General features: G+C 32.8%; 1 protein-coding gene across 4 annotated transcripts in view; it reads right to left on the bottom strand.

Annotated features, from left to right (window-relative positions):
• Positions 1–2,078: 2,078 nt before the first annotated feature.
• IBTK (inhibitor of Bruton tyrosine kinase) overlaps positions 2,079–27,797 on the bottom strand; it is a 91,606-nt gene continuing 65,887 nt past the window's right edge. For all 4 annotated transcript variants that reach the window (XM_077750257.1, XM_077750259.1, XM_077750258.1 and 1 more), the window contains exons 24-28: positions 27,546–27,638; positions 26,886–27,029; positions 14,291–14,440; positions 4,099–4,231; positions 2,079–3,343 (exon numbers count right to left, since the gene is read on the bottom strand). In XM_077750257.1, coding sequence (XP_077606383.1) covers positions 3,212–3,343; positions 4,099–4,231; positions 14,291–14,440; positions 26,886–27,029; positions 27,546–27,638 — 652 coding nt within the window. In that variant the 3' untranslated portion in view covers positions 2,079–3,211. The remainder of the gene's footprint in view (positions 3,344–4,098; positions 4,232–14,290; positions 14,441–26,885; positions 27,030–27,545; positions 27,639–27,797) is intronic.

Here is a 27,797-nt window from a genome sequence, read left to right as displayed (position 1 = left end):
TAAATGCAGAAGCAGACATGAGAACCTAGGAGTCCTCTATCAAACCAGGCAGCAAAGACCTAAATCTGAAATACGGAGTTATATATTTTTATACATAAAAATAGAAAATGATTCCAATCTCCTTACTAATTTTGTGTTATAAAACATTCTCACTAAAAATGTTATTTATGTTAACATATGATGGCTTATGATTTTTAAAGGAATTGAATTTTTACAGTTTTAACTTTGAATGCATTAAATACAAATAGATGTAACACATATAAACAAAAGCTCTTTGGAGTTCCCAATAATTTTTACCAGTATAAACCTTTGGTCCTGAGACCAAAAGGTTTGAGAAATTTTGGAAAGATAAAAGGACATAAAATACATTAGTAGTAGTTAAGAATGGAATGGAGAAGATTAAGTAAAAGATTTTATAGAGACAATCAATAGGAGTTGGATAATCAATAAATGTAGGGGTCAAATGGGGAAGGAGATAAAGTAGAATCCAAGAGTTCAGCCCAAATGACTTAGAAGAAAAGATCAGGATGCCTGCGGGCTCAAGAATTCAGTTCCAACACAAATGAAATGCCAGCCAAGTAGAGACAATAGATAAGAAAATAAAACACATGATGTCTGTGATCTAGTTTGATGGTCGTGTGTATAGGAAAGACCAGGTTGTTCTGGTATCTTACATAACTGAGCATCACTTCAAGCAAAAAATATACACATAGCATTACCATAAATCTTGATCACTTGTCCCAATTCCTTGGTAAAAGGTTGTTGTAGTTTCTTCTGAAAATGTCTCAAACTGACAATTCTGGAAAGCTTCTGAGTTACATTTATCTTTACTAAATGCTTTTTTTACATTTTCTCAGTCTTGGTTAAATTGTTACAGACAATTAGCAATTTCTAAGAGGCACAGCTGTAGGGGAATTGGACTGAAAGACTGAAGACCTCATTCTCATTAGTCACTTCCTCTGGAATTCATTTTCTTCAGTTTCTCAAATGAATCTGCAAGGTTAGTCTATTAGGCTTCTTCAGATCTAAAATTTTATGAAACAGCTATATGCCCATCCTCCCGGAGTTATAGAACCAACTTGTATATTAACTAGCAATATTTCTCAACTGTCTCTGTCATTTCTATATAATAAAAGGTAGGAAAGTCTTAAATTTGTTTTAAAAGCCATCTCTTTTGAACTTTCAGAGGTCCTGAATCCTAGTATTTTGTCAGAATATTTGACTTTACTTGATTGGTAGACTTGTCAACTCTGCAAGTTTTCAGGATATTCTTATTTTATACCCCGACTTCCACGTAACCATCACCTTTCCAGGCTAAAGAGTTCTAGAATTGTTTTGCTCCATCTTAAAAACCTCTCCATCCCCCAGATACTTTAAATTATCAATTTCTAGATTTTCTTCACTTCTATTAGGTCTTAAAGTCAAGGGATTAAAGATGAATTATTACAGGCAGAATAATATTTTAGGGAAAAAGAAAACTATCACTCTCCTGGGCTTTTTGGTGGTAAAGTATTAGGTTCCTATTTTAAAAAGAGTTATAGTGTATAACAGTGCTCATCTTTCATTTTACTAGCAAAAAGAATTTTTTCCCAATGAAATTTTATATAATACATTACAATGTAAGATGGGTCATATAGTCCAATGCTCTGATGGAGGTTTGTAAAGGCCTAAAGTTTCACAGACTCGTCAGTCTGTGTCCTTCCTTCATATCCCTTCCAGCAAAGATCCTTTAGGGTGCTTCCTAGTCAACGTGGAGTATACCATGAAGTCCATTACTTTATAGCATCTTTAAATGGTAAAGATGCCAATAATGAGCTTCAAATGAAATAAATCCATTACTTCAGAAGGCGTCTTTATTGTAGCTTCAATAATATATTATAAAATCCTTTTTTTTTTTCAATGTAGTCAAACATAAAACTTTCACAGATGTATCTTAGGAAAACTGTCTTATTTTAAGCAGGGAAGGAATGACTACACAACATCAACTTAATAATAGCTATAGTATGTCAGGTGGAATAATAATTCCTATGGTAGATGTCAATATAGTATAAGATATCAAAGACACATCAACAGTAAAATAGATCAAGATTATTTTTTTATTGCACATTTGCTTACAAATTTACTGTTTTAAGTAGAGCTAAACCTCAAGTATTAAGTTAGTTTCCGCCATATTTCCATCAACTGAATTACAGCAGTCATTTGCCTGTATGTCCCCCTAGGATTATGTTTCAGAAACTAAAACATTAACCTTCCCAATCTGTCTAGTTTACTAGAACACACATTTAACATTTGCTTTTAAAAAATTTAAACACTCAAAAACAAACAGCATACTGTAAAGAAAACAATGTTTATGTCTATTCATGTAACTAAGGCTCAGAGAACTTCCCATTATATAATATTATAAAGGGTCTTCAAAAATATTCAATTCTTGTATGTATAATTAAGCACTTATTTTGGAAAATTTTAACATTTTGAGAAACTGATTCTCTCATAATCAGGCTTTTATAAGGTTTCCCCTCCCACCAAAAAACAACCCACAACGGCTCCAAATTTTATAAAGAAACCATTATCTTGGATTAAGTTTCAGAATAGTATTCATATTCTTTTTTCACTGGATTCCATAGTTTAATGCAGAATGTGCTGTACAAATTGAAAAAATATGGCACTCGAGCTTTAAAGAGACTTAGAACATGGATAGCCTGATCAAAAAAGACACGAATGGAAACAACTACTGTAGCGAACACAAATTTTTGGCCATTAATGGATCAGAAATAATGGCTGATGTTCCTACTTTAAGCTCATCAATATCCCATAAAAAAAAAAAAAAGAAGAGTGACAACAGATATTTGGCAAAATCTACTTATTTATCCCAAATTCTCAAATGAAAACTTATTTTTAATGCCTCACTATTAAATTTTACACTTCAGTCATTCATGTTTTCCTTTTAAGACTGTTCAGAAGAAACAATTCTATGTAATCTTAACCTGTAAGTTTTTCCTCTCACACATTTTTACGTAAGTTACTAAAATCACAATTCTGTAGCATTTTTTAAATCATACAAACATTAAATGCCTAACCTTCAGTAAAGAAATTAGATCCTTTCTTATTCTATTTAGAATGATGTTACCAAATTTGTAAGAGCTCTTTTCCACAGCTTTTCTTTATATAGCAATCATGATTTATGAAAAAATGATTTCAACTCCACAGCAAATCAGCATCCATGCTTATTCCACATAGGTACTGCTAGTGGTCCCTGTGGTGTCCTTTCAACAATGACAAACTCATCAGGGTTGCCAAATGCCTCATAGAAAACCAACAAATCTTGTATCGCATGCTCCTCAATCTGAAAGAAGGGTGGACAAAAAAGGACTTGCTTTACTTTTTTAAGAGGATATTAGCTTTCCAATTTCCTTTTGTGGAAGTACCACTTTCTGTGAATACAATGCAGCAAAATTAGGTATACTGCTATCCCTTCGGCAAGTAGAAGGATTAAGGTCTGAAGAAAAATAATCAGATACTCACCCTCCATTGAATTTTATTTTGAGCAGAAAAAAAACAAACCCGAAAATAGTTTTTGGAACCCACTCAATCCAGTAACTTTGGTGAGATACTGTACAAGTCTTCTAACGCTTGCTTCTAAGCTCTCTGGGGCAACTATGGGTCTTAATCTGTTTCTAAGCCTGGCTCTCTAGTCTTTCAATTAAGTCTGTGGAATTTTAATAACCCTCTAAATAGTTACTCTTTTCTTTAAGTTTGACAAAGTTGGTATCTGTAGCTTACAGCCTAAGAACATTTACTGATACAGAAGCTGGGTGTAGAACTAGATATTGCTAAGTTCGTTATTGACCACTTTTAAAACTAAAACAGTCCAAAGTATCACAGTGCTAAAAAATTGAGCTTGTGATAATTGGTTCTAAATTAATTATCTTGAATACTTCAACTGACACTCATTGAGTGCCTCAGTTTAGTTTTACGCTTACATTTTAATGTGATAAATATATGCCTCTTTGCAATGAAAACATACTTTTCTTAAAACATGTAGATGATATGTAATGTAGTTCTTCCCTAAATTAAGTCCACTATAGGCAACTTACTTACCTGAATCAAAGCTAAGGGTTTTTCTCGGCTTCTGATAAGAGCTGCTTCCTGCTGTAGTTCTTCTTCTACAATAGATGCAAAAGTGACTGGGGCTCCTATGGAAGGAGCAGTCAATGAAGAAGACAGCCAGGGACTGAAAGAATATAACAATGAGTTTTCATTCACCTTTCCATATTTTTGCATATAGAATCTCCTCTCAAATACTCTTCAACATTTTTTCCCAATGACATATGATAAAACGGGACTTGGAAGCTTTTACATTCTCTTTATAGAATGGTAAGGTAAGAAACAGAAGAGAGGAGAGCTAATACTTAATTTGGTTCAGTGCTGTAGAGATAATTTTAGAAAATACCAACAGGTGATATGGAGCAGAAACAATACAACAGAAAGGTAACCCAAACTATGGAGCTGACAGTAGTTAGATAATACATTCTATTCGATATCATACTGTTCCCAACTTCTTAATATTATCTTTCAGTGCTAAGCAACAGCCTAGCTTTGAAGGCTCCAAAGCTAATCAATTAGCCTTGGTAACAGGCTATCTAGAAGTGCTAAATCTGAAATATGGTTGCCTTCTGGTCCCGGGGTACCATGAGTGGAATATATGCAAAACAAATGCCAAAACTGAAGATTAAAACCTCCAGTAATATTAGCAAAACTGGTAATATAAATACAGGGGAAGAATTACACATCCCTGAGTCAGGATACAAGTTAATGTGTGGAGTCAGACTTCCCTTTAGAATTAAAAGTAAAAAACAAAAAAACCAAACTATAGTCATAAAATCATGTGTATAAAATACCACAGAGGATGATCCTGCAAGAAATGGTCTATTTTCTATAATAATATTCATATAAAGCATTTATTGTTATCAAACATTAGGAAATGCAGGAAATTTTGTAAATAAAGTTTTATATTAATAATTTATGAATAAAAGTGAAAAATTAGCACTAAGTTTAAAAATACATACAAGATAATTAGCAGCCAAATTCTGTGAGCAACTAATATAGTAAATGCTTTGATAAGCCATGAATTATAGAAATATATGATCTCTACATTCTAAAAACTCACAAACTAAATGAGGAAAAAAACATAAAATGACACAGGACAGCAGGAAATAATTTAGTATCTAACAAGGACTATAAAAATAAAAAAAGATTTGGTTAGTAGCACCTGGGGCTCAGGGGGTTAAGCGTCCGACTTCAGCTCAGGTCATGATCTCATGATTGGGGAGTTTGAGCCCCGCGTTGGGCTCTGTGCTGACAGCTCAGAGCCTGAAGCCTGATTCAGATTCTGTGTCTCCCAATCTCTCTACCCCTCCCCTGTTCATGCTTCATCTCTCTCAAAAATAAATAAACATGAAAAAAAGATTTGGTTGTCTGAGAGGGCTTCATGGAGAAGACAATAAAGGGTATAGGATAAGGGGAGTAGGAAGTATTCCTGTAAGGGAAAAACTTAAAGGTACTACAGAGACTGGCCTATTTGTGGAGTTTTATGGCTAGAAAGGTACCTAGAGATTATCTGGATTTATCCAATGTTCTTTCAGGAATGAGCAAATTTTGGCCTAGACAGATTTAAAAGACAGTCAGAAAATGAACAAACAGGGCCTAAAATATTGACTTCTTGATTTGTTTATGCAGTTACTGGGTATTTGTAGCACTATGGTGCTGAAAATCAGACTGATTAAAACTCAGTCCCTCCCCTCAAAAAACTCTGGGAGGAGAGATTTAAAAATCTATTTAAACAATGATAAAAGAATGTGAGATAGTGTATATTGGTACAGGTATCAATTGTTCTAAGTAGTATGGAGTCACAGCAGAAATTCATATACTATAGATGCGGGTATATACTGTTGTCTTCACTTAGGAAATGGCATTAAAGCTGAGGAAGGTGGCAGTGACATAGGGTTTTTTGACAGTATGAATACATGGAATGGTAAAAGATTCTGATGGTTCAAGTAAAGATAGGTTGTTCTTTTCAATAAACAGAATGACAGGATTAAGAGTTTGGATGAGATTAAAAGGGAAATAAAGTTAAAATGAACCAGGAGGGCCAGAGTAGAAAATGTACTCAAAGCTAAATGTTCAGACCTTAAGTGTAGGCGAATGAATTTACTGAGAATACTTTCATATATATTATCTCATTTAATCTTTGCAATACTCTGTAAAGAAAGCAACATGTACTATTCCATTACACTGATTAGGAAACTCAGGCTCAAAGAGTATTACATAACTGCCTGATTCACAGGTTGGGTAAGCAGCAGTGACAGAACTGAAAGCAGGTCTTTTTTACTCAGAGTACAGTATGTTTTCCATTATCACAAACATCTTTTTTCTATTATTCTCCTTACATTAGAATACATTCCACTACAAATGCCTTCTTATTCTTTAAGGATTGGCACAAGTATCACCTTCTCTACTCCTACAGCACTTCAACTAGTATTACAGAGCTTTACACACTGTTATTATTTACACGTCTGTCTTAACTGCTAGACTAGTCTCTCAAGGTACAGCACTATGCCTCTTTCATGTTTGTATTTCAGTGTCCAACAGAACACCTGGAACAAAGTCATTTGTAAAAATATAATTAAGGAATAAATAACTGAATCAGAAAGACAAAGACTTTTAAGTATGAGATAAAAGCAGTTGTTTTTTTTTTAAGTTCCTTATTTGTTTGAATTACTGATCACTTTTTGTTTCTAGATGTTTGGTACTGAAATGCAAAATGAAATGAAAATAGGTATAGTTACCGGTTCTAAGTTTTAAGCTCTAGGACTTGAAATCTACTGGATGTTTGACCTATGACATCCAAATAAGAGAAGTCTCCGGGATGAAGTAAAAGACTTCTAGCCAAAAGAAAAATGAAGCCAAGGAGATGAACTAGAAAGCTGTTGGGATAAATGTTACAAGATGAGGAGAATCTAGACTACAGTAACTACAAAATAAATGGAAAAACTTCTACATTCTGATGGAATAAAGAGCTACCTTAGAGACTAAATGCAAATTCCCATGGTTAAGTTCCTTGAAAGGTCCTTGGGGGAGTGGGGGTGAAAGGTCCTAAAGTCAGTCCAGGACTGGAGATTAGAGACCTTCTAGGGGCACTGAAGCATAGCACAGAATAAACACAGATAATGACTCAAGTGGTGCTCAAAAATCCCTCAGGTGTCTGGGGATCAGCTAAAAGTGTTTGACACTTGCAAAGAAACAGAAAAATATTATGGAATATTATGGAATCAATTATTATTTAAGTAAGAAGCAGCAGCAGCTACAAGCTGTGAAAATGGTATGACACTGTTTGTTTTAAAACAGAGTCTCAGGACTAAAGTATCTTATATAGGCCTTATTAAATCAAAGTTAAGCAAATCAGAGCTTAAGTATAACAAATCACTTATATAACAGATTTTATAATTTATGAAGTATTTCTATATCCATTAGCAGATATAAGCCCTATACTAAACCTGTAGGACAGGCATTATTGTTCTCATTTCAAATGTGATGAAACTGGTTCAGGAGAGGTTCACAGAGGGCTGTTGTGCTAGACTGAAACTCAAATCTGTTTTATAAGGTGGTAATCCCAGAAGTCTTTCTATTAATGACTTTTCAGTGGATAATCTATTTATAAATTTACCCAAACAACTAAAAGTCCAAGAAAATTTCATCTTAGAATGAAACAAACCTGTTAAATAGAGCTCTGATTTAAAAAAAAAATCAAAACATGCTAAGTGTCCAGGTAATAAACACAACATTATTAAGCTTTAGGTATCTGCAAAACAGATATCTCAATAGACAACCTGAATAAAATTTAGCCTTCTGAAAATAAAAGCAACATTGAAAGGCTGGCTAAAATAAAATCTTCTTTCAGAGATTTTTGTTCCAAGAATGTTAATCTTGCCAAATTTGGACTTTGAGATAATTAAATTACTTCTTACTCATACAATTAAAAAAATTCTGTATTAGCTTAATTATTAAGATTTTTATGTAAGTTTAGAGCTTATATAACAATTTTTATCTCATAACTAGTTTCCCTTACTAATAAGAAACACGAGGTCAGTTTCTGCCCAGAATTACATAAGGGGGTGTTTAGTGAAAGGAAAATGGAAAAAAAAAAACAAAAAAAAAAAAACCCACACATAAAAATGCAAAAGAACACACAAGTAACAATAAATACATAAGTTACACAAACCCCTCTTTTCTACATTTTATAATCCCCAAGTAACATTGCCATTCCTGTATTTCCCTAACCTTGGGGAAAAAAATCACATTTTCTACAATTAAAACAAAAATGTATGATTTGAGGAATTTCTTAAGATGAGTTCCATCATCCCTGCCACACAGACTCCCTGAAGGATCATAACATTTCTGTCTCCTTGCTATAACACTATTTCCTCTATTTACACTACCCTTTCTCCTCTCTTCTTTTAAAAGCCCCATCCTATGTTCAAAAGCTTGCGGCAATGCAATATTTTTCTAATTCTATTCATATGGCCATACCTATAATGATCAAATATTTGGCACTGAATAAGGAAAGTGTTTATGAACTAAATATATCTCCAGCCTATGGCCATTTTTTCCCCTTCTCTGAACCACTCATCTATCACTTAAATCATATATTGCCTCATGACATCATATTGTTACATTGTATTCCAATTTCATTTCTGACGTTTTAACTTCCATATGTGCCTATGTAGACTTACCAACTAGATTTCAAACACATTTAAGGGACTAGGCCTGTATATAACACTTTTATATATACACATAATAGAGGCTAGCAGCATGTTGTGCATATATAATATGGTGAATTAATATTTTACTTTATCTGTTTTAATTCCTTTTTAAAAAGCTCCCTTATAATTTCACATTTTCTGTGATGAAATTAAAAAATGAAAGTCAAACTATTTTACTTCTCAGTGATCAGATAATACACAGTGCTTGGTGATAACTTATAGCTATTTAAAACATTAACTTCCACTTACCGAACAGTCAAGCTATGGATGGCATGACACTATTATATACTCCTTTACAAACCAGTAAAACAGGAGATGCCACTTTTCACAATTAAGAGCCCTGATGTTATAGCACACTCTAGTGATCAACTATGAAACCACAGATCCTCAATATTTTTAGAGTTCTATGACAAATACATATAAAAAGAAAATCAGAAAATTTCAATCTATAGGATTAATATTCAAAATGTAAAATTATTACAAAAGTGAATTTAATGTTCATATCTTACAATTTATATACCTAAGGCATATAACTCACTCATTAGACTAAAACAAATGTTACTTGAAATTGCTACAATTTTACTTCATTTATTCATCTTGTTCTCACTGAGCACCCACAACATGCTAGAAAATTGGTAATTCAGTGAGGAGCAGAGATCAATCTCTCATTGAGAGACTCTTTTCTCCTATGCTTTCATTGAACATATAGCTGGATACAAAAACATTAAAATACTTGTAGTTGAAAACATTAAAAAATGAGTCACACTAATAATAACTGTGGAAAGTGTGAGAAGTAGGAAATGCTATGGGAACATATCACAGAAAACTTACCCAGTAAGGGAAGTCTGACTTCTCTGAAGAATATGAATGAATAGAGACTGAAAGAACAATTAGAGTCAGCTAGTCAAATGGTAGGCAAGTGGACAGAAGTAAATGGCAGTTGAGAAGATAACTACAATACAGAGATGTCAAAAGAAAAAGAGAAGAGGTTGGCAGGAGCCAGATTATGTAGGCCTTAAAGGCCATATAAGAATTCTAGCTTTCACCCTGCATTTCAGTAAAGAATATACTAGCTCAATATATTGGAGGAATGGAAGAAAGGCCATGGCAAGATCAGTTAGGAGGCTACTCAGGTGGCCCAAGTGAAAGATCAAAGTAATCTGAATGAGGGAGAGAACAGTGGAGATAAAATTTACTGTATGATCTGATGAATATTTAAGAGCTAAAACTGACCTGTCCTAATGGTAGCCTAGATATTGGTCAGGAAAATAGAATGTTAAAGACCTGCAAATTTCATTTTCCAAGGAAGAAAACTCAGGAATGAGCTTTGAGAGAACTTTTATCTTAATTTTAAGCTAAGTATTATGATATACCTTTTTGTTTCCAACTAACCACGAAATATTCCATTCTTCTCATAAAGAATTGGACTTCATATATGTACTTTTTAATTGAAACAGAATTGACAATGTCATATTAGCTTTAGTTATATAACTAATTCAACAAGTCTATACATTATGCTATGCTTAACCATAGTAAATGTAGTCACCATCTCTCCACATACAACAGTATTAATGTTATTGGCTATATTCCCTATGTTGTACTTTTCATCCCCATGACTTATTTATTTTATAACTCCAAGTTTATACCTCTTAGTCCCCTTCATCTATTTTGCCCATCCTCCCAACCCTCTCCCCTCTGGCAACCACCAATCCATTCTTTGTATTTATGTCTCTGTTTTTGCTTGTTTCTTTTGCTTTTTTACATTCTGCTTATAAATGAAATGATACGGTATTTGTCTTTCTCTGACTTATTTCACTTAGCATAGTACTCTCTAGGTCTATCCATGTTGTCACAAATGGCAAGATCTCATTTTTCTTTTACGGCTAAATAATATTCCATTACACACACACACACCTTCTTTATCCACTTATGTTTGTTCTAATCCTGGCTATTATAAAAAATGCTACAATAAATATAGGGGTGCATATATCTTTTTTGAAAAATATCTTTTCATTATCTTTGGGTAAATCAGGAAGAAAAAAATCAGGAAAAATTTTGGGAAGAAAAATCAGGGAAGGGGTTGTTTTATGTTTCTTCTGTATTTTTGTGATTTCATGAAAGGGGTATGAGAAAAATCATTGCTTGGTTTTGAACATAAAGTTTAAAGTATTTCTGAACATCTAAGTAGGATGGAGATATCAAGAAGACAGTTAATTAAGTCTGAAGCTCAGATGATAGTTGTGGGCAGGTGATAAAATTTTTTCAATCTTTAGTGTATAGCTGATAACTGAAGATAGAAGCTCATGAAATAGTGTAGAAAGAATGACCTGTAATTGAACTTCAAGAAGAATGAGTCATACAAAAAGTTCATTGTTTTGGCAATATGGAGGTCACTGCTGAACTTCGCCTCAACTGTTTCAGTTTAGTAATGGGACTGGAAGCCAGACTGGATTAAGAAATGATTGGGAGCTGACAGCTCTTTTGAGAAATCTGGCTGTGAAGGGAGTAAGGAATTGGTAAGGATAGGACAACTGTTAGGAGAAAGTGTGGGAGATGACTGAGGGACTGATGACCTCACCCACACCACATGAGAGAGGTCTGAGCATATTCAAAACCATATGGGAGGTATCTACCTAAAAGGAAAAGGCTGAATATCCCCAAGAATAGAAAGGGATAATTAGTAGCTTAAAGCTTTTGAAGTGGAAAGGAGTTAAGATACCAGTACAGGTATAAATACTAACCTTAGATAGGGGAAAAAAAAACAAAAAAACAAAAAAAAAACACCTCTTCCAGTGCAAGTGTTTCATATTAAGGAAATAAGGAAGTTATATGTCTTTCTATCTAAGAGTTTCATGCTCTACCAACTGAGCTAGCCAGACAATCACATGTCTTCGTATTTAAAAGTGGGTCTACATCACTCATCACGCAACTTACAAAAACCAATGGTATTATTTTTTTTTTTTTATTAAAAAAGATGACTATATTCAGGTTTTAAAAGTATTGTGATACAGGATTACTGAGTATAACAAAAGCCAATTTAAAAAAAATTGGGATTGAAAAACGTAATGAGATGTATAAATAATGACTTAAAACATTTGTTTAGAATTTGTACGTAATATACACATCTATGAAATACATAAACAAATGCATGTGTATATGTGTAACAACATTCAAATAAAGTTGCAAATAAACATTTTTACTATGAGAACTTAATACTTGAGACTGTCACTTAGGAATGGAATAAAATGTCCTTCCCTCAACATTTTTAAGATTTTAAGAAAATAACTTCTACTGAATAGTTCAATCATTTTCAGTGTATCATAAAATGTTCACCAAACATTTGTTGGTATTTTCTTTCTGAAATACATTCTGGAACTAATAAAAAATCTACAAAGACTTCTAATACTTTGAAGATCATTGGCATGTTCATTTCTACTGCTAGGTTCGTTCATTCTTTTATCAATTCAAGAATAAAATTTCTTCTGTCATCTTTGTTTAAATGAACGGTGCTCTTAAAAAATCTGATTTTTTTAATCATTATAAATCATTATAAACTACTATTTTTAGTCAGGACTTACTAGATAATTAAAACAAAATATAAATGTTGAGGCTGATATACTTTTTCATTACGCTTTCTACACTTAACTGTGTAGAAAGGTTTTTCTACTCTTTTGGACTGTGCTTTGTATAGGCAGGGGCTATGTTAATTTTATCACTATAACTCTAGTACCTAGTATAATGTCTGATAGAGAGCAGATAAGTCATTAAATATTCATCAATTGTAACACTACACATGTCTTACATCACACCCAATTCTGTATTTGTGACCCTAACAAACCAGCCTTAATATTCTCACTTTTTCCTAAGTAAGCATATAAAAGGTTTATGTTTTATATAGTACAGTTACATTTAAGATTTTTATTTTAAAATCATGTTTTACTAATTAAAAGGTTTCATAAAGATAGGGAGAGAGCACAAATGATTTCTTCAGATTCTTTCTGATCTCTGATTTTCCATATTGTAAGTAAATGGCTCAAGATCTTTGGTCCCAAATATACATTATCTATAAGAAGGCAGTCAGTCACAACCTAAACTACAATAGTTTGAGTTCATCTAGGGGCGCCTGGGTGGCTCAGATGGTTAAGCATCTGACTTCAGCTCAGGTCATGATCTCACGGTCCACGGATTTGAGCCCCATGTCAGGCTCTGTGCTAACAGCTCAGCGTCTGGAGCCTGCTTCAGATTCTGTGTCTCCTCCCTCTCCCTCTGCCCTTCCCCACTCACACTCTTTCCCTCCCTCCCTCTCTCTCTCTCTGTCTCTCTCAAGACATAAAAAATAAAAGAGTTCATCTAAACCAGTAGTTCCCAATGTTTCTAGAAGACTTTGACAGTTCTTCAGGAGCTGTTTGTGGGCAGATGAGATTAAACTAGTATTGTTCCCACACCCCTCTTCTTGATTCAGAGAAATTTGATAACATTGGAACTGGACATAAGATTTCATTTTAAAAAAGGGTTTGGGGGAAAAAGCCTTAACAAATAATGAAAAAAGGTTTATCATTATGTAAAAATATTAATTTGGTCACAGCTGACATTTTTAATTACGTTTTTGTTTTGTCTAAAATACTTTAGGGATTAATGTCTCTGAGAGATGTCACATTAGCAGCAATAAGAAAAAAAATTCCATTTAGTCAACCAACTTGAAACACAGTTCTTTCTTCCAACACTGGAATATCTAATACTCTAAGAATGTTCCTTTTTGTACAATGATTAACAGAATTTACATACCATGGCAGAGAAGCTATTTTTACTAGAAAATTGCTTTTAAATTATGTTTAGATTTTCATGTTCCATGGAGATATTTAAAATATGAAACCTCCTTTAAACTACATTGGAGTTTAAAAACTTGTATCAAAATTAGCTAGAGAAAAAACTGGAAATACCCTAAGGCCCATCAACAGATGCGGATGAACGAACTGTTTTATACCCACACAATGAAATACTACTCAGCAATAAAATGGAATGAACTATTAATACAGCAACATGGATGAGTCATCTATATACTGAATAATCTTACAGGTATAAAACTAGAATATTCAAGGTGGTCTATACTGACCCAAGCAGGTTAGTAGCTGCCTAGAGAGCAAAATGGGGTAGGGAGAAAGAAATTACAAAGGGGCATGAGGAAACTTCTGAGAATGATGGTTATATTCACTGTTCTGAGTGTAGCTAGTGATGTTTTTACAGGTACATACATATGCCAAAACATCAAGTTATATACTTTAAATATATACAAGCATACTAAAAGACAATTCTACCAAAATAAACCCTCAAAAAAAAAAAAAAAAACCCTGTTAATTTCAGTGTAAAAGAATGTGTACAAGTCTGCCTGATAAATTTTTAAAGATTATTTCAGAATGTAAAAGCAACATAGAATTTTTTAAGGTAGAAAATGTGTAAGTTTAACCTATTACCTTTCAACTTTTGGAGCTTGGGAATTTTCTATTCCTTTAAAACAAACTTTTTTGACATGATCTCCTGAACTATGGCCAGTCATATTTTTTTTTTCTTCTACTAAGAAATCCCGGAATGACTTAGATGAAACTGAATGTAGAGAAGATGCCCTGCAAAAGACAAAAGATCAGTTATAACATCCATTTTTTAAGAGGTCAGTGCTAGAAATCACAAGGGGAGAATGAGGAAAATATACACCAAAACTTTTACAATGATATTATATAATTAGCTTTTAATGCAGTGTTGGGTTCTTGCTATCAGCTGTGAACTAATCAAAATGATGTGATTAAAAAAAAAAAAAGAACACTGAAGATAATCCAGATGCTGAAATAATGAAAACAAGTATAACTATGCCTAAGGCAACAATTAAAAAATGTGCAGAACTGGGGCACCTGGGTGGCTCAGTTGGCTAAGTGTCCAACTTCAGCTTAGGTCATGATCTGCGGGTTCATGCCCCAGATCGGTTTCTGTGCTTGCAGCTCGGAGCCGGGACCGTGTTTCAGATTCTGTGTCTCCCTCTATCTCTGCTCCCCCTCCCTCCCACTCATGCTCTCTCTGTGTCAAAACTAAACCAAAAAAAATTTTTTTTAATGTGCAGAATAAGCCCAGAGAAAAATTATGAAAAAGAACAAAACAGAAATTCAAGAACTTTCAACTCAATATTTAAAAATCAAAATTCATGGTGGAGGTTAACAGCTGATTGGGAAAAAGTCAGTAAAATTGAAGATAAAGCAATACAAAATTTTGAATATAAACATAAGGAAGACTGAAAAAACTTTCACCATGGTGACTTAGATATATCAAAAAATCTGCCATAAATATAACTAGGAGTCCGAGAAGGGGAAGTTAGAAATATGTCAGATAAAGATATTCAAAGAAACAATTCCCAAGCATTCCCCAAATCTGATGGAAGATATAAATTTAAAGAATGGAGAATTTTAGCAAATCCCAAAGAAAATCAATCTAAAGAAAACCATACTTAAGCACATAATAAGCAAACTGCTAAAAAACACAAAGATCAAAAGAAAATTTTGAAAGCATCCACAGAAATACAATCCAGTATGAAAACACTTAGATTATTGGAAACAATGAAAGCCAAAACACAATGGAACATCTTTAATATAATGAAAGGAAAATAAAACTATCAATCCAGTTTTCTATATCCATATGAGTCAGCCTGGACAAGGATACTTTCCTAAGTCAGGCTCTGAAATGATTACACTCCTCGTTGAACTCTGATTCCAACAATGTAGGAGACTTGAGCCAGGGGCACCCATAAGCAATAAATCTGTGAAGCCATATCCAGATTCCTGACCCAAATGAACTATGAGACAACACTGGTTGTTTTACGTCATTGTTTAGGGATAATTTGTTACAAAGCAACAGATAACCAAGATAAGATACTATTGGAATTAAAAAGATGATAAAGATTATAAGTAACTTTGTATAAATAAATTTGACAACTTACATAAAATGGACAAATTTCTTGAAAAAAACAATTTATCAAAGATAACAAAAACAGGAAAAAATACAGATCTATCTCTATATTAAAAAATTGAATAATCCCAGTTTTTTTATTGTAGAAATTGAAAAATTGATTCTAAAATTTATATAAGAATACAAAAAAAACCAGATTAGTCAGAGTATTCTCAAAGAAATACAAAGCTGGAAGAAGATAAAACAAGTCACAGTAATCAAGACAGAGAGGTACTGACATAAGGATTAACAAACCGATTAACGGAAAAGAATAGAGAGCTCACATACAGGACCTTACATATACAGTCCTTCTACTTTCAATAATTAAATTCCCAAAGCAATTCAGTAGTAAAATTATCTGTAGTAAACAAATGGTTTATAAAGGAAACCTTTACCTTTATCTCACGCCATATCCCCAAATTAATTCAAGATGGATCATATATCTAATGTAAAAGCTAAGTATCCTTGAAGAAAACAAAAGATTGCAACTTAATGGTAGGCAAAGGTTTCTTAGGACTTATATAGGAATAAACACTACATACAGAAATGATGAATTAGACTTAATGAAAATTAAAACTACTCATCAGAAAATATTAAGAAAACAGAAAACATGTATGTGATAAATGACTTGTATCCAGAAAGAACTCCTGGAACTCAAAACTTAAAAACACAAATAANGGGGGATGGGCATGGAGGAGGACACTTGTGGGGATGAGCACTGAGTGTTATGTGGAAACAAATTTGACAATAAACTATTAAAAAAAAAAAACAAAAAAAAACACAAATAATAAAGACAAGGTCATTTGAAAAAGCAAGCAAAAAGGATCTGAATATACATTTCACAAAGAATGTATGCTAATGTTGAATAAGCACATAAAAAGTGCTCAGTATTCACCAGGGAAACACAAAACCTCAATGAGAGGCTCTACACACCCACCAGAATGGGTAAAATTAACGGACAATACCAAATACTGGCAAGAATATGTAATCAATACTCTCATAAATTGTTGCTGGGAGGATTAAATGGTACCACAATGCTGTGGGAAAAGGTCTGGCAATTTCTTAATAAGTAAACATGTATCTTCTATATAATTCAGCAATTCTCCCTAGTATTTATCTAAGAGGAATGAAAATGTACATCTATAAAAAGGCCTAAACAAGAATGTTAACAGCAGCTTTATTCACAATAGCCAAAAACTGGAAATAGTCCAGGTGTCCATCAACAGGAATAAATACAAATATGGTACATTCACACTTTGGAATACTACTGAGTAATAAAAAGGAATAAACTATTGGTTCACACAATCCAGATAAATCTGAAAAACCTGCTGAATGAAGGAAGTTAGACAGAAAAAAGTATATTATGTTTCATTCTCACTACATAAACTTCTAGAATGGGCAAAACTAACCTGTGGTCAAAAAAGATAAATCACCACACAGTGGTTGACATTGATATGGAGAAGGGACCAGGATGACAAAGAAATTTTTGAAGAAAACTTTCAGGAGTAATGGTAATGCCCAGCAATTTATTTAATAAAATTAACAAAACACAGATGGGCATGATCTATGAACTGAAGACTACAAAATATTGCTAAGAGGAGCTAAGGAAGATCAAAAGATGCTACATGTTCAAGATTGGGAGACTCAGTACCATAAACTGTCAATCCAATTCATCTACAAACTCAAAACAATACTTAAAAAATACCAGTAGGCATTTTTGACAAGCTAATCTAAGATTTATATAAACATGGAAAAAAATTTAAATTAGAAAAAATAATTTTGTATAAAAAGAACAAAGCCAGAGAAATTATACTATCTGATTTCAATATTTACAAAAGCTATCATCAAGTCAGTATGATATGGGCATAAGGATATACATGTAGGTCAAATGGAACTTTAAATAGAGTCCAGAATTAGACTGACACATATATGGTAAACTGAACTCCAGCAAAAGTGCCAAGTAATAAAATGAGGAGAGAATGATCTTTTCAACAAATTGTGCTCGAACAACTAGACATCTGGTGGGGGGGCCGGGGAGGGCCTGGCCTCTATCTCACCCTATATACAGAAATAAATTTGAAGAAAAAAGAAATAAATAAATTTGAATCATAAACCCAATCATAAAAGCTAAATTTATAAAACATCTAGATCAAAACAAAAAATTTTTGTAATCTTAGTCAAAAACACAAAAAGCCCTAACATTAAATAAAAACAAAAAACTGACACAATGCATTTTATCAAAATGAATAACTTTTGTTCCTCAAAGACAATGTTAAGAAAATGAAAACCTAAAGAAAAATGAGAGTGAAAGAAAATATTCACAAAACATCTAATAATGTCTTACTTCCAGAGTATAAAACTCTTACAATACCATATTAAGAAAATAAACAGTCCAATTTAAGGCAAAGATACGAACATGCATCCCAAAGATGTGAAAATGGCCAATAAGTCCCTGTAAAATGTAAAATAAACCACACCTACTATAATAGTTAAAGTTAAAAAGATTAAGTGTACTAAGTGTTGGATAGGGTATGGAACAACAGGAACTCTCACATACTGATGGAAGAAGTATAAAATATGGCCATTCTGGAACACCTGGTGGTCTTCTTATAAAGTCTAACATTCACTTAATATAAGACCCAGCAATTTCACTCCTAAGTATTTACCCAAGAGAAATAAAAACACAGGTCTATTAAGACTTGTATGTAACTTTTTTTTTTCATAAAAACAAACTGGAAACCCAGTATTTCTCAACAAAAAAGAGATTACAGATACATGCAAATACATGGATGAATCTCCAAAACTTTAAATTGAATGAAGGAAATCAGAACATACTGTAGTTACATACCATTTATATTAGTTTGAGAGCACAAAAAAACTAAGTTATAGTGACAGAAATTTCATCAGTGGTGGCATGGGTGAAGGGTAGAGACTAAGAAAAGGTACTGGGATGATGGACATATTTTTAAATTTTTCATTGGAGTGGCAAATATACAGATGTAAATACATTTGTCACAACTCCTATATACAAAATTAGTGCATTTACTATATTTAAATTATACCTTGATAACATTATTTTAAAAAAAGAACAGAAGGAAACCTGCACTCCTTTGCAAATAACTAAAATAAAGTTGAAAAATTCCAAGTTGTGATAAAGAGGTAGAGAAAGCACAACTCATATACCACTGACGAGAATGTTTTGTGATATTCACTAAAAATATATGCATATCATAAGATCCAGTTATTCCTAGTTATATACCCAACAGATGCGAATGTACATATGCCAAAGACATGAACTAGAACATCTATAATAGGACCAATCCTAATAGTAAAAAAAAAAATGAAGATATTCAAATACTAACNATGAGCACTGAGTGTTATGTGGAAACTAATTTGACAATAAACTATTTGTAAAAAAAAAAAAAACTGAATGAATAATATTTATACAATGGATATTAGTATTAATCAAAATATGAATGAGTTTCATAAATATAATGTTAAACAAAGGAATACAATTCTATTTATATATGTTGAAAGAAAATCTATGGAAAGAAAAGTCAGGAGAGTGGATGATAAAAAAGATAGTGGGTTGGTGGCTGGGGAGGCCGCGTGGCAGGAGGGGACTTAGATGCTGGTAATATTACTTCTTATTTGAATGCTAAGTGCACAAGATGTATTCAGTTTGTGAAAATTCAACCTATACACTTATGATAACCACTTTTAAGTTTTAAGTATCATGTTTTAATAAAAAGTTACTTAAAATGTAACCCTAATTTTACATGAATAAAATAGAGGAAATAAAAATTAACCTCAATACACAAAATTAATCACTCCCACTACAGGTGTAATACTTTGATAATTAATTAAAAGCAGAATGTATTTTAGAATAATATTCACCAAAAAACAGGCAAAAATTTAATCATCTATACAGACCAATTGAGCTTTCAAAGATCTCATACTCAGATTTTTATGATATCAGAATCTCTTAATAATCAATGGTTTATTTTACTATCAACAAAAAAACAATCTGCAGGATAATACTCAGGCTCTGTTGCTAGCCTGTCTGGGTTCAAACTTTGGCTCTGATCTTGGTAAAGTTAACCTTTGTGCTTCAGTTTCCTCATCAATAACACGAGGATACTAATACCATCTCCATCATCATAATGAATGTTATGAGAATCAAATGTTAATTTATGGAAAAACACTTAAAATAGTACCTGATACAGAGAAATGCTACGTTAAGTCTTACTATCCATAATTTTCATAGCATTTAAGAAAATTGTGATGTAAGAGAAAAAAAACAATGAGAACAAAGAAGTTCTGACATGAAAAATATAATCAGTTATAATAGGCTTAGTATCTTTCCAAAGTCTGACAAAAACTAAAAAGATAACCCGTATTATTTTGTACACTAGATCTATACCATATCCTTGGCATCATTTTCAGAATCCTTAACATTAGATAGTCAAAATTCTCAGCAATAATAATGTAAACAATTTCTAGGCCTTAAATTTTTTTTCTATTTTTCTTTACTCAGAAAACAAAGTGGCCACATTAATAAGTGAACACAAATGCTAACTGGGTAATTCCCAAAAAAGTTAAATTCATACTTGGAAGAAACCTTAAAATTCATACCTAAATCAAGTTCATTAACTATTTGAGGTATCCCATAAAAAAGCAAGGACTTCTAAAATCCTGTAAATTGTCTGAATAGCTCATTTGTACCCAAATCTGACCTACTTACCAAATTATATTTGTAAAGCACTTTAACGTGCATCCTGTCATTTAATTCTTAAAATAACAATCCTGAAAGATAAGTATTTTTATCATCTCTTATGTGTAAAAGAAAAGTATAACCAAAGTTCAGGGATCACCAGAGATAAGGCAGAACTAGTTCTTAATGATCACAGAACTCATCCTTTGCCATCTAGTCTATCATTGCCTTCTGTAAGAAATCAAGACAATACTTCTTATAAAGTGCCAAAGATAACACAGATATTGAATCACACTTTGTTTTGCTATCATACGAGCTAATAAGCATCCATTTATAACAAAACTAAAAATTTTTACCTAATTTCTATTTGCTCAATAAAAATTAGATCAATACAAAAAGTCTCACATAAGATTTTTCTAAAAAAGTTTACCACTTAATACATATTATGACCATATTACAAATTAAGTTCTAATTTATTAAAATATTAAAGGCTAACATTTACATATTTGATTAGACATTGTTGAATATGCTCAGCTAAGTGTTTCACGCTTTTGACTCAGTTTCAGCTTCATAATACTCCTGTGAAATAGGTACTATTTTGAACTCTTTATGAACAAGGAAAGTAAGACAGACTAGATATATGATCTAAATCAGATCTAAATCTGCTACCAAGTAAAGATACAGGATTTAAACTCAAGCAAGACTCGCTCCAGAACCTAAGCGTAATCACTATACTGCTGTGTCCACATTTAAAAGTTGCTTGCTCTAAGTAAAACCTTAAATCACATCGGAGAAATTTTCCATCTAGATTTGTGTCAGAGACATGATCTACTAAATTATTCATGCTAAAAATATTTCTTCAAAAGGAACTTACCTATGACTTGACCTAAATATTTTCCCAAAACACATACATACACAAAACATAAAAACTTAAATACAAAAGAAAATCAAATACAACAAACAGTTAAATATACAAAAGAAATCACTCCCCAGTTCTTTAACAACTCCTTCCTCTTCCCCAAAGCACACATACGTAACAATTTCCACTGACAAACAAGGTAACTATGGTGTAAAGTACAGTGTAATATTAGCAATTTGGGAACACTGCTGGCAACTATTCTTGCCCAAGAATCTACTGAATGTCCTCTGTAAGTAACTCATGTTTCTAAATACAGAAATTTTATAATGATCTATAAAGCACAAGTTGTCAGATTCATCCTAGCAGTAATTTAGGGACTCCTAGATATAAATGATATATAGTTTTTAAAAACTCTGAAAAAAATTTTTAAAAAGCTACTAATAATATCTCCTTAGGAACAAATATAAGTAACAGTGCTTACAAAATACCTTAAACTCACATGTTCATTAATCATACTCAGTGGTTACCTATAAAAATGACTTACCCAGATTTCTTTAAATGAGTTCTACTACTTTCCACTTTCAAATGCCATAATTTGAAACAGTGTCCGACTTCCCATGATTCTGCTTTCCTAACCCAGGCTCTGGCTACTTGCCATCTTAGCAGCCACAGTAACTTTATGAAGAAGCCATTTGTAGACACTTAGAGCCACATAAAAAATTAATCAAGATTTTGTTCCTCAGCTATAGCAGCCCTGAAATTTTTGCTTTAATAAATAAAATTTTCAGCTCTAAAAAGTTAAATATTGAAATTAGTTTTTAATTTATGGGTTACCTCTATATGGAATTTAGAAGAATTTATATTCATACATCAAGCCAGGCCACAAAGACTCTGCATTCTTCCACTCAAGATGATTGGTGAGAAATATATTATTTATCCAAGTAAAACAGTTGATAATAAAAACTGGCCAACTCCCATATACACTTGGTGCTGCACATTAGATTTAAATTCAGCTAATCAGAACTTAATCTAATGCAAGAAACTAGTTATCTGAATGCATAATACTGCCACACCTAATTGTAGACAGCAGTACAACTATGTACTATGAGTCGTATAAACTACGTGAACAAATCTGCCAAGAAACTAGTGAAAATCCTTCCCATAATCAAAAGCAGGCTTACAGAGCTAATTTACTATGAAGTTGCACCTTAACCTTAAGATAAAAACATAGCATAAAAAATCTTATTTAGGAAAAAAAATCTTGTTAGAGGATTCTTCAGGATGAGAAAGATGCACTTTTGAGAAGTATCTTTAAAAACTTAAATCACTACAGTACTGAATATACCTTATAACTATAATCTGTATTATCAGATTAAAATGCTAAACTTCATTTTCTAATTTATTCATAGCACAGTAAAGTTTACATTTGACCAACTTTCATTAGACGAACACTTTCATGGGAGAGCCTCAGGAAAACAAATCTATTTCATTTTTAGTTTCTTCAAACATATACTACCTATATTTGCACCCTCTGTGTAAAAAGTATTCAACAATTAAATAATGATATTTCCATTTATACTAAATACGGATCAAAATTCATGAATACCAATCATTTTATAAATGTTCTTAAAATCTCTACCAAATGTTTTATTAGTTCCATTAACTTATAAATTTCCATAACAAAGCATATGCATATATTTTATATGCTTATTTGATTTTTAGATACATATTGACACATATAACTTAATACCTATGTTTTACTAAGTTATGTCAGCCCACTGTATGAGTACAAATAAAAGTACATATATTCAGAAGAATTTAGCAGAAGTGAACTTTAAAAGATCCTTCAGATACCAAAAACAGTTTCAAGAAGCCATAAAATGCATAAATAATTTTAAAATTCAGTTTCATAATAATTCAGAATAAAATTATAATTAAATTTACTAGGTAGCCAAAGATACATAAACTATTGATTAGTTTGTATTTTTTAATTTTATTAAAGTATGGCTGACATACATTATATTAGTTCCAGGTGTACAACATGATTCAACATTTATAATACAAGGTGAAATGATCACCCGCCATAAATCTGGCTACCATTTGGCAGCAAAGTTGTTACACATTATTAACTACATTTCCTATGCTGCACATTCTATCTATGTGTCTTATTTTATGACTGGAAGTGTGTTACTTTGACTTTTTAATTCCCTTTCCCTTCTCCCATCTGGCAACCACCAGATTGTTCTTTGTATGGATGAATCGATCTCTGTTTTGTTCATCTGTTTGTTAGATTCTATATATAAGGGAAATCATACAGTATTTGTCTTTCTCCTCCTTATTTCACCTAGCATAATACCTTCTACATCCATCCATTTTGTTGCAAAATGCCAAGATTTCATTCTTTTTTATGGCTTATATTCCATGGTGTACATACACACACATACATAATGCATCTTTATCCATTTATCCATCAATGGTACTCAGTTGTGTATATATCGTGGCTATTATAAATATTGCTGCAAAGAACACAGGATTCTGTATCTTTTCCAATTAGTGTTTTCATCTTCTTCATATAAGTACCCAGAAATGGAACTGCAGATCATATGGAGGCTCTATTTTTAATTTTGTGGGAAACTTCCATAATGTTTTCCATGGTGGCTATACCATTTTGCATTCCACCAATAGTGCATGAGAGTTCTATTTTCAACACATCCTCATCACTTATTATTGTCTTTTTGACAATCACCATTCTGACAGATGTGTGGTGTTACCTCGCTGTGGTTTTGATTTGCATTTCTCAGATGATTAGTGATGTTGAACATCTTTTCATGTGTCTGTTGGTTATTGCTCTGTATGTCTTCTTTGGAAAAATGCCTATTCAGGTCCTCAGTCCTTTATTAATTGGGTTGGTTTTTTGTTGATACTGAGTTGTAGGAATTCTTTATATATTTTTGATATTAATCCCCTATCAATATTTGCCAATATCTTCTCCCAATTAGTAGGCTGCCTTTTCTTTTTTTTTATTTTTTTATTTTTTTATTTTTAAATATTTTTATTTATTTCTAGGAGAGAGAGAGAGACAGTGTGAGCAGGGGAGGGTCAGAGAGAGAGGGAGACACAGACTCAGAAACAGGCTCCAGGCTCTGAGCTGGCAGTCAGCACAGAGCCCGACGCGGGGCTCGAACCCACGAACCGCGAGATCATGACCTAAGCGAAAGTCGGACGCTCAACCGACTAAGCCACCCAGGCGCCCAGTAGGCTGCCTTTTCATTTTGTTGTTCAGACTGATGTCTAAGAGCTTACCACCTACATTTTCTTCTAGTAAATTTATGGTTTTTGATCTTAAATTTAAATCTTTACTGCATTTTGAGTTTATTTTTAGATATGGTATAAGAAAATGGCCCAGGTTTCCCAACACCATTTATTGAAGAGATGTGTTCTTTTCCCATGATATGTTCTTGCCTCCTTTGCCAAAGATTAACTGACCATATAAGCATGGGTTTATTTATGGACTCTGTATTCTGCTCCATTGATCTATATCTGTTTTTGTGCCAGTACCATACCTGTTTTGATTATTATACCTTTGTAATAGTTTGAAATATGGGAGTGTGATACCTCAGCTTTGTTCTTAAGATTACTTGGGCTCTTCAGATTATTTTGTGATTTCATACAAATTTTAGTATTATTTGTTCTAGTCCTATGAAAAATGCCCTTGTTATTTTGCTAGGGACAGCACTGAATCTGTAGATTGTTCCTGGTAGTATGGATCATTTTCTGGGTTATTTAAAATGATGTGTGTGTTATCTGTTGTATTATGGGACAAAGCAAGCTTATGGTCCTCCTAATATGCCATCTTCCTTGGATCCTCCCCTACTTTTTGTTTTTAAAGAATAAAACTGATTAATGGCATGGTTACAACTACATTACTAACCCCAAAGCTTCCTCATGTGCTTAGTTAATTCTCTCAAATTACAACATATTTAGTATCTTAAGAGCTAATACAAGAACTTTCATTGTGTCTTTTCCATACTCTTCTTAATATTTATTTACTTTTTGAGAGAGAGAGGGAGCAAGGGAGAGAGAGAACAAGTGGGGAAGGGACAGAAAGAGAGGGAGAGACAAAGAATCCAAAGCAGGCTCCAGGCTCTGAGCTGTCAGCACAGAGCCTGACATGGGGCTCGAACTCACAAGCCATGAGCTCATGACCTGAGCTGAAGTCAGACACTTAAGCAACTGAGCCACCCAGGAGGCCTTCCATACTCTTCTTTAGGGAAAAGAACTTAGTGTTCTAACAGCTATCCCACAGACCCTACAGAGGGTGACCAAATCAGCCTACCATAGTCTCATATACAGAAGGTATACACAAATTCTCTGAAGTTTTACTCTCATTTCTTTTTTACTTGGGTTTTCCCACATCTTCCTTTACTTTCTTTCCTGTGATCATGCTTTAGATCTATTAGTGGCTCTGAGAGACACTGATTTGAGTCCTCTGGTGGCACTCCAAATGAGTTGCTACTCTCTCCGAAATAATTGGGAAAACTAGTCTCTTACAAATAGGAAAATGTGGCATTAGAAGCACTGAAAGGATTCCCTCCAACAAAGGATAGCCTCCAAGACCCTCTTCAATCCTTATGAAAAAAAAGAACAGTTCAGTGGATGTCTTTTTTTTGCCCTTCACGCTATCCATATACTTTTTTTCCCTCTAAAACTGCTTTTTAGTTATTATAAGCGACAAAGAAAAGGGAGGGTGGAAGGGGTGCAGGAAGTACAACCTATTTTATATATCTCAAAACTGATATCTGACCTCTTTGGAGATTATTCTTATTAATCTCCAAAGTGCAGGTAAAATGGAGAAAACTTATATAATAGCAAGTAAATACTCCTGCTTATAAAGGTGACAATGAGCGGTGCCTGGGTGGCTCAGTAGGTTAAGTGTCTGATTCTGAATCTTGATTTCTACTCAGGTCATAATCTCAGTTTGTGAGATCAAGCCCCGCATTGGGCTCTTGCTGACAGCATGGAGCCTGCTCAGGATTCTCTCTCCTCTCTCTCTCAAAATAAATAAACAAAAACTTAAATAAATAAATAAATTACAGCGAAAATCAAGATTATAACACTGTAAAGATATTCATGACATATACAAAGAAGTTAAGGTGGTAAAAAACTGTTTGCATTTATCTAATTTTTCTATGATATATATTGTTTCGTATAACAAATGAAAAAAATTTAAACCTCCTTCCTTAAATTACTTTAGCAATACACACTAATCAGAATACCAAGAAGAAACTGTATCTACACAAAACATTTTGAAAACTATACTAGAAAGAAAGAAAGAAAACAAATTACAGTGAACATGTCAAAACAAAAAAATTATGTCTCAAGGTCTAATTTTTAACTTAAAAGCAGAGAGGAGTGAAATACTTGGTAGGAGGGGAACCCAGAAGCCAAGAACTACCTTAAAAGCTAACACAGATCTCTGCTTATTTGAATAAAACTTAAAGTTTACCATGCATTCGCTGGTTTCGGAGTTTTTGAAGGAGCAGTTAAAGCTGTTTCCATGCTACTTGTTCCTGAATTATTTTCTTTGGTAGTCATTGCAATCATTTTTCGTTGCTTCTGAGAAAGTTTAACTCCATGAGAAATTATTTTGCTAGAAATTAAATGAATTAGCATTAATTTCTGTTTAATGGAGTTTATAGCTAATTATACTGTTTTCTGTTTATTTGATGTGATTTTACTATTATTGGATCAAAATGGCTGTAAGATTCAAGAATTACAGTATCAGCTTATATTATTGATGATCAAATAATAGTTACTAAAAAGCCTTACTACTAATACATTTACATCACACTTGCATCAGAAATAGTCCACAAATCATATTTTAGAGACAAATTTCTGAGAATACCATATTCGACATGAGTTGGGACTACCGATCCAACTCAATATTTGGCATATATTTACAAAATGTAGGAAGGCTACAAACCTAGAAAAGAGTTTATAATTTAGTTCAACATCAAATGCAGAAAAACAAAAAAAGTCCAACAGGTCTTCCTAATTGAGTTTAACATCAAATGAAGAAAAACAGGGTCTAGTAAGCCTTTCCAATTCTTTAGGACAGAACTATGAAACAACATGGTCTTTCCTTTTTTGTGAGTTTTTAACCAACCCCAAATTTGTCTTTGGTGTAGCTCCACATTTTTGTCTACTTTCTTCAATTTGCATGATGGTTCGGAGATCCACAACAGGAGGACTGACAGGACTAAAATACATAGAAAAGTTACTTTCCAACAGTTATTTATCCATAAAGTACAAGACCCAAACTTCACTGAAAATGTAAGTTATATGAAAGTTTAACAAGAGAGGATAATTTAGGTTTATTTTGTCAGCTGTGGCCAACTTCAAAACGGATACTTTGAAC

Source organism: Crocuta crocuta, unplaced genomic scaffold (genome assembly GCF_008692635.1).
Source record: "Crocuta crocuta isolate KB4526 unplaced genomic scaffold, BGI_CrCroc_1.0 scaffold9, whole genome shotgun sequence".
Lineage (NCBI taxonomy): Eukaryota > Metazoa > Chordata > Mammalia > Carnivora > Hyaenidae > Crocuta > Crocuta crocuta.
Note: the sequence above shows the minus strand (reverse complement) of the source record. Positions and strands in the feature narration are given on the sequence as shown.